Source organism: Phocoena phocoena, chromosome 4 (genome assembly GCF_963924675.1).
Source record: "Phocoena phocoena chromosome 4, mPhoPho1.1, whole genome shotgun sequence".
NCBI classification, from domain to species: domain Eukaryota; kingdom Metazoa; phylum Chordata; class Mammalia; order Artiodactyla; family Phocoenidae; genus Phocoena; species Phocoena phocoena.
Window position 1 is genome coordinate 136,177,531 of NC_089222.1, and position 8,433 is coordinate 136,185,963.

The 8,433-nt window shown below is 48.9% G+C and overlaps 1 protein-coding gene across 1 annotated transcript in view; it reads right to left on the bottom strand.

Moving 5' to 3' along the window:
• The window catches only part of RCAN1 (regulator of calcineurin 1), a 95,701-nt gene extending 87,651 nt beyond the window's left edge, over positions 1-8,050 (bottom strand). The window contains exon 1 of the mRNA XM_065875731.1: positions 7,817-8,050. Coding sequence (XP_065731803.1) covers positions 7,817-8,050 — 234 coding nt within the window. The remainder of the gene's footprint in view (positions 1-7,816) is intronic.
• Between the last annotated feature and the right edge of the window lie 383 nt (positions 8,051-8,433).

Consider the following 8,433-nt stretch of genomic DNA (forward strand, 5'->3'; position numbering starts at 1 on the left):
TGGCTATGTGATCTGGGACAGGTTACTTGGCCTCCTCTGGCCTCAGTTTCCATGTCCACAGAATGGGAATAATAGTACCTATTTCTTTTTTTTCTTTTTTTTTTTTTTTTGCGGTACGCGGGCCTCTCACCGTTGCGGCCTCTCCCGTCACGGAGCACAGGCTCCGGACGCGCAGGCTCAGCGGCCGTGCCTCACGGGCCCAGCCGGTCTGCGGCACGTGGGATCTTTCCCGGACCGGGGCACGAACCCGTGTCCCCTGCATCGGCAGGCGGACCCTCAACCACTGCGCCACCAGGGAAGCCCAATAGTACCTATTTCATAGAGTTCTTATCAAAAGATGAAATGATACATATTACACATAAAGCACTTCACATTAATGAATAGAAACTATTTTATTATCTGTAAAGTAAAGCAGAAAAGTTAACAAAAATTATAAAGGTAATAAAGTAAAACAAGCTATTGTTATGTCACATGAAAAATATCCAAAATTAGCTTTCTGAATCAAATAACATTTTTGTCTTTTAATTCTGAATTCAGGCCAACCTCAAACACCTCTTCCTACGGTGTTAATTATGATTACACGTGGGAACTTCACATTGCACCTGCTGAAATTAGTAATGAAAGGAAAAGTACTGAACCTTCTCAACATCAAAAAGCTTTAGTTTCCTGAGCTCTTGGTTCAGAAGTGTAGCGGCTGACGGCTTTTGCTATGAACCTAGCTATAAACCTATCAATGAGGTATTTTATGTTAAGTAGTAGAGTCTAAAACTGTATTCTTTACAGAGCTGAAGCTAAAAAAATCAGATGAGAAAATACCTTCATAAACATTTCTGAACGTTAACTGCTCCAAGAAGTCAGAAAAGTTTACAAGGAAGAAAATGTCCTAATAAACAGTAACGGTCGGTGGTCGGCAGCCTGTAAGATGGGCTCAGCGATCTCCACTTACCAGGACTCACGCCCTGGTGTAAGCCCCCCACCCCCCGAGTGGGAGCTGCACTTACTGACTCACTTCTAATGAAGAGAATCCAGTAAAAGTGGTGGGATATCACTCTGAGATTATTAGGTCACAAGAAGACTGTGAACTGCATTCCATCTTGCATGTCCTTTCTCCCTTGCTCTGATGGAAGCCAGAGGTCTGTGTGGCTATGAATTGAGGGGGGCCTCTAGCCAACAGCCACTGAGGAACTGGGGCTCTCAGTCCAACAACCCACCAGAAATGCAATCCTGCCAAAGACCACGTGAGTCAATCTAGGAGCAGACGCTCCTTCAGTTGAGCCGTGAGATGAGACCGCAGCTGGTACTTTGTTGCAGATGTGGAGGCAGAGGCACCAGGATAAGCCATCCCTGGATTCCTGACCCACAGAAACTGTGAGATAATAAATGTTTATTGTTTTGAACTACTAAGTCTTGAGTTAGTTTGTTACACAGCAGTAGATAATACACAACTTACATTATGTGTTTACTATGTCCTAGTCCCTGGGACAAGCATTTTATGTACATCATAAGGTGTTAGTACTACTGGCACCTCCATTTTACAGGTAGGGAAGTGAAGGCACGGTAGGGTAAATAGCTTCCCCAGGGTCGCACTGGTGTTAGTGGTAAAGGTGTGCTTCAGATTCATACCCTTAACTATCGTGCTGCATTGCCTCCGCACGGACACACTTCAAAGGGGAATGTGAGCATTTTAAAACCAAGGAAATCTTTAGAGGTTAAAAATATAAACAAAAACACTGGACACCAACTAAATCAAATAAAGGATTTCTACAGTGACTGAAATCTACATAACATGAAGCCAACCCTTTCTTCCACGTCAAAGTTTGAATTAAGGGAGTTAATATTTTCCTGATGTTCAAGTTTGAAAATGTTTCTGTTCTGCCCAAGAAGGGTAGAAGAGCTATTTTTACTTCCTACGGCCATGGTACAGCCCATCACTGCTCAGAGAATAGAGCAGAGTCACTTACTGTCTCATTAACTGTCAGCGTCCCCATGTTTGGACAGTGATTCATATTTACAAAGGAAGAAATTCTGTCACAACTGAATTGTATTTCAAATGACCGGCACTCCCCCTCAGCCCTTGAAATGGGTCCTAACAACTGTGCACAGAAAACGCACACGGAGGAGTCCCCTCCCTGCTCCTACCCCCAGCACACACACTGATGCGTGCACAACGGCAGTCACTGTCACAGGAGGGATGCATTCACAGAACAGGGCAAATAGGCCCCTCAGTGGCATGTATGCAAAAGAGGGGACTGTGCCATCTGATGACATTTTTAGAAAGGAAAGAAGGAAAGAATAGAGCCTGAAATATAAACACTGGAATCAAACAGCCTCTGCTTTAGCTATTCTATCACAAAGCCTATTTTTTTTTTCTTTTTCTTTTTTTGGCTCCCTTATGTAATTGTCTTGGGAGTTGCTGGCAATAACGTTGAAAGCTATTGCTACTGAAGAAGAAATGCTTTGAGCAATGGATGGTGCTGAACAGGGGACCAAACCCTTGTTAGGGAGGGAAGCGGAGAGGAGAGATCAAAAGAACCTCACGGACGTTAAAAAATATATATATACATATGTAGATAGACAGATAGATTTAAGAGTCAGAAATTCTAAAATTAGGGAAATAGTGGATAACTTCTAAAGTAAACTTTGCACATATATAATATGCAGGTTTTTTTTTTTAAACTTACAACATTCTGAACTTTCCCAAATAAATGAAACCATACCATATTGGGTTTAATATCTCTCCACACTTGAGGAGGTTTCAGGGGACATTTTATGCTTAATTTAAATCTCAGAAACCACATGCCTGTGACACTAGGATGAAAAGTGAAAATGGCCTAGGAAGGCGGGGATGTTACACTGTAATAGAACCCCCAACTGTTACCATCCTGCTGGAATGTCACATTTTACAACACACTGTGATGGGAACAAGCAGATACACGGCCAAGCATATACAACCATACAGGCGGAAACTATGCATCTCAGCTGTGCCACCTTGGAGCTTCAAACATTTCAATCATCAAATTGCTACTGAGTGATATCTTGTCTACCGAAATACACGCTTTGGGGGGACGAGCCCGGGATCTGACGTCTGGTGGAGAGCAAGCAGCAGCACGAGAGGATGTGTACAAAAGCCCCGAGGCGACCCCACGTTCAGGTATGTGTTCTTATCTCGTGTGTCACCCGCCCAAAGGCTGGGCTCTCAGGCTGACAGCCGGTCATTCTGCTTTCCAGCCACAAGGTCAAATGGCACTTAGGAGAAGGGAGGCTCCCGACTAGGGGCCTGACTCCCATTTTGGACTAGAGGAAATCAAGGCACAGATCTGGCTGAAAGCGGAACCAATGATCAATTATTCAATAATCTTTTCATGATACAACAATGACTCTGGTCAGGCTAGACCCCTTCTGGCTAGACAATGGGCCGCAACCTTGGCTCCCAATCAGACTCACCTTGGGGAGCGTTCCAGGTGGTTCCCAGCCCCTGAGACTGGAATTGGTCTGCAGAGGCCTGGGCATGAGAGTTTCTCAGGGGTCTTCACTGATACAAAGAATTTAAGGACACCCCTCAACCACCTTTCATGCCTTATCAGAATATTTCATGTTTTGAAAAGAAAGTCACGCCAGTATCATAAATCTTATGTGGGCGTTTGTTTTAAGAAAGGTGAGCCACTAGCAGAGCTGTCAATCAAATATACATTCAGGTCTCAGACAACAGAAAAATGGCCTTCGTTTCCATTACTCTATGAAATTATATCTACTGCCTGGAAACTAACAATATTATTTGAGAACTCTAACTTTCTGGTTAGCTTGGTGACAACTGAAGGAACCTTTATTCTAGGGAACCAACGAACCACTGCCAACAATCCAAAGCACATGTAATTACCGGTTCAAAGCACTGCTTTGCTTTCTCAGTAAAAAGAAAAAAGTTCACAAAAAGTACAGTAATGGAATATGCTAAGCAAATATCTGTACAACCGAAAATAACCTTATTTTAATAAAAGTTTTCATTCATTTGTAATGGTGTGAATCTCTCTAATAATATTGCTTGAAATTAATGACGATACAGTTTCAGTTATTTTTTGGATAAACATTTAATGAACATGTTAATTATAAATTATTTGTAATAATTTGATGATCCAGCTAACAAAAACAAATTTTACATATCAGATCCAACTGTTACAGTTAGAAAACCGGCTTCCAATATAAATTCCCAAATGAATTGGCAGTTCAGGTCAATTTCTTTCTTTACTTTACAATTAAGGTTAGAGACTGATATGAACACACGTAAAGAACACTGACATAGCCTTTTTCCTTCACACCATCTGCCACCATCTGAATGTCTGTTTCCCCCAAATTCATATACTGATGTCTTCACCCCTGAAGGTTATGGTGTTAGCTGTTGGGAGATGATTAGGGATCATGAGGATGAAGCCCTCATGATGGGATTAGTGCACTTATGAAAGAGACCCCACAGAGCTCTCTTATCCCTTCCACCATGGGAGGACACAGCAAGAAGTCTGCAACCCAGGAGAGGGCCCTCACCCAGCCATGCTGGCCACCAGAACTGTGAGAAATAAATTTCTATTGTTTATAAGCCACCCAATCTGTGGCATTTTGTTACAGTAGCCCTAACAGGTTAAGACACCATCACTCACCCAGACGATCCTCCAACAGACTGGTTAAACAGAGGATGTGGCCACACCACCAGCACAGGGACTTTTGTTGGCAATGCAGTCAATGGTCCGCCGACTCAAGGGTCAGATACCACTGACCTGAAGTAGAATCATGTTTTCATTACACCACCCAAAGGTGACACTCCAGCTTTAATAAGAATGGCCTTCAAAATAATAAGGCCGTCAGACTGAAATCTCAGAAGCCACATCTTCCCACCTGGAGGAATGGTTTCAGCTAAATGAGAAATTTATCTTTCTACTGGAAGGCTTACCAACGGTCTCTGCAGGACCCTGGAGATGGGCAACCAAGGCACGGAGCTCCCACTGTCCACATTCTGAGGCTCCTGACCCCCGAATGGAAAGGACAGGCACTGTCTCCCACGTCTCTACCCTAGTCCAGACACCTTCACAGCTCCCCTGACAACCAAAGTCAAGAGCCTCCTAAGGGGCCTCTTTGCTTCCTCTCCTGCCCACCCAACCTCCTTCCCCCAAAGACATTCTCCACCTAGCTTTGCAACTAGAACAGGATCCGAATCCCTCCCAGGGCCTCCAGGCTCCCATGGAACCGTTCCCCGGCTGCGTCAACCTCGGCCACCACCACTGCCCTCACTGGGCCCTCTGTACACACTCGTTCATCCCTGCACTGGAACTTCTGTATTCGCTATTCCCTCTGCCTGGACGCCAGCCACACAAAATCTACATGAGGAGCTTCTTCCTGCCAGGCAGGTCCAAGCTGTGCAGAGTGGCCTTCTGGGGCCACTCAGTCTAAAGCGGCCGCGTGCTGACCCTCTCCGCACATCCTCTTTACCTGCACTGACCCCAGAGCCATTCTCTGCTCTCTCCACTCTTCTCTGGGCCCTGGAAGGCTGACCCACCTACGGACTGCATTGGTTGGACTCCCTGGCCTCCTGGCTGCCAGCTGGGCTCTGCCAACGAGATCAGAAAGCTGGGGCAAGCTGGGGTATTTCTTACCTGCAACTCGCGGCTTCAGCATCTCAATTCCATCCCTCCACGTCTGTAGCTCCTGCCAAGAGGCTCCTCTCCTAGGGTTCCAGCAATACGACTTCCTCCCAACACTCCCTCAGTCCTGCCCCAATTAACCAGTTCTTGGTTACCACAGGGTCCCTGTTAGGTCCTTACTGATACCGTAGGGTCCCTGTTGGCCCTGACTGATACCTTAGGGTCCCTGTTAGGCCCTGACTGATATCACCGGGTCCCTGTTAGGCCCTGACTGATACCACCCAGTCTCTCTCCTCTCCCTGGTCACTCCCGATCACATCATCCTGGGTATGTCCTGCACTGCACTGACCACCATCTGAAATCACCTTGTTCACTTACTTGTTTTGACTGCCTATCTCTTCCTCAACCCCAAGTACGTAAGCAGGAAGCTCACTGTGTTCACCACTCTATCCACTGGACCTAAAACAGTACCTGGAACATGGTAAGCATTCGATAAACAGCAAAAGAATAAATGAATGAGTGAATGAATGAATGAACGCTAGCCCACTGTCTCTGCTCAAAACAGCACCTTGTAAGCCTGTCCCTGATCATTTTATGTAAAACAGCAATCTTCCCCTTCCCCCCCCATCTTCCAAGGCCAACTTTTTCCTATAGCACCAACACCTCTTAACAAATTTGCTATCTATTTGTTTACTGTCTGTTTCCCCCAACAAAAATGCCAGCTCTGAAAGCAGTAATGTTATTTTATTCACTGCTGTGCCCTCAGAGCCTAGAACAGTGCCCGGCTCACAGCAGAATCTCCACACATATTAGTTAAAGTGAAGAGCAACCAAAGGGGGCAACATTTCAGACAAAGCAATTTCAGGATGGTCCCCAACACTGGGAAGACCGTAAAACTATGAATTGCTAGGCAAACAAGCAGCATCTTACATGATCTGATCTTGTTTCTTTAGCATGAGAGCCTAGGACCCTTAAGAAAGAGACTTGTTATGCTGTTAGACCTTAGCCTCAAGAAGGGAAAAGGCTGGAGAGTAAAATGAGTGAGACCCTGTATTTGTGCCAATAGTTCCTTTAGAAAGCACGCATGGAACCTTATCTAAGCACACAGCCACTGTAAATCCTGAGAGTCGATGAGCCTATACATTATAAATAAATGGGTCTTAAGCACACCATTCTCTGGTCCACAGTGGTGTTCCTCTTGGCAGCCACCTTGACTACAGTTCATAGACAGTATGCAGACTCAGAGCCAAGCACTGAAAGCAGCACTTTCTTTGACAGCTGCTCTCCTAATGGGGCATCTCTCTCAAAGACAGGCTTTATTCTGCAACGCCTACGTTGTCCAAATTTTATTCTGCACACTAATTGCAGATTCCAAATAAATTCCTCCTCCCCACCGCCCTTGGTTACTCATACCTGCCCCCTCTCCCTCCAACATGTCTAAACCCTGGGGATGTAGAGGAAAAAAAAAAATCCAACTCTCCCTGTACTGAGTGTCTCCTGTCACCCCTTCAGGGAGCAAGATTCCAGACTAAATATCCTAAAGGCGTAGAAAATGGGCCCCTTCCCCCCAACACCATTCCACCAAAACTGGCCAAGTGCGAGATAATGAGCAACCGCGGATCCTCACCCAAACATTGGCTTTGCTTCCAGGCGTGCAGATTGAGAATGCCGAGACGCCGTCCTGTTTGTAACAGAGTCACGTCGCCGCTCAACGTCTGTTTCCTCCTCCCCATGAATGAGGCGACCCCCTCCTCAAAGGAGTAAGTGCCCGGCACGGTCCGAGCCCCAAGATGACGATACGAGCTCGTCGGCCGCTCGGGCAGCTAATTCATCCTCCGATTGTCTCCTACTACGTCGCCCCCCTCCCCACCCGAGTTAACACCCGGAGACTGGAGCGTCGCTAGGAGGGGGTTATTAGCCCAGGTGAAAGGCTAGCCTCTGGGCGCGCAGCGCGCGGCCCGGCAGGTGCTGGGGACTTGGGACCTCGGGGAGAGCGCCCCCACCCCAACCGGGACAGAGGGGACCGCGGCAGGGCGGCCGGGGACGTTGCCGCGTCCCCGGGGGTGGCCTCCCGCCCCGCCGGCGGCCCGGCTGGAGAGGCTGCCCCGGGCCGGCCGGACCTCGGCGCTGCCTCCTCCCGGCAACAAGTGTCCGCCCTCCGCCCGACGGCCGCCCCGCCCGGCCCTCACCCGGCACAGGCCGTCCACGAACACGCGCGGGTCCAGGTGGCAGGCGATGGTGGCGCTGGGCAGGTCCTGCAGGTCCACCTCCTCCATCTCGCAGTCGATGAAGCTCCAGTCGCCGCCGCCCTCGTCTGCCTCGGCAGCCCCCGAGAACGGCGCGAAGGGCCGCAGCGTCACCCCGGGCTGCGCTCGCGCCTCGGCCGCCGCCCCGAGCCGGGGCCCGGCCAAACTGTCCTCCATCCCCGCGGCCGTGCGCCCCCGCCGGCTGTGCCGGGCTCGCACGGGATCCTCGCGCTCTCCCGTCCGCCGACTGGGCGGTTAACCTCCTCGGGCTTACGTCGCAGCGGGCTGCGGTCACCACGGCTCCCGGAGACGCGGCCTCGGAGTGCCGGCCCCGCCCGCCGCCGTTCCGCTCCGCGCCTGGCCCGCCCGGCAACGAGGGCGGAGCTCCGGCGGATTTAGACGTGGGCCCTTTAAGGCCGGCCCACGTGGGTCATTTCCCCCCGCCGTCCGGAAGAGAAAGCGAATAGAGGATCGGGATTCTTCTCACGTGATCATCATTCTGCCGCCCTCAGCCTGAAGCCTCAGAGCGGCCATGTTGGTTAGGGGCAAAGGTCTCTTCA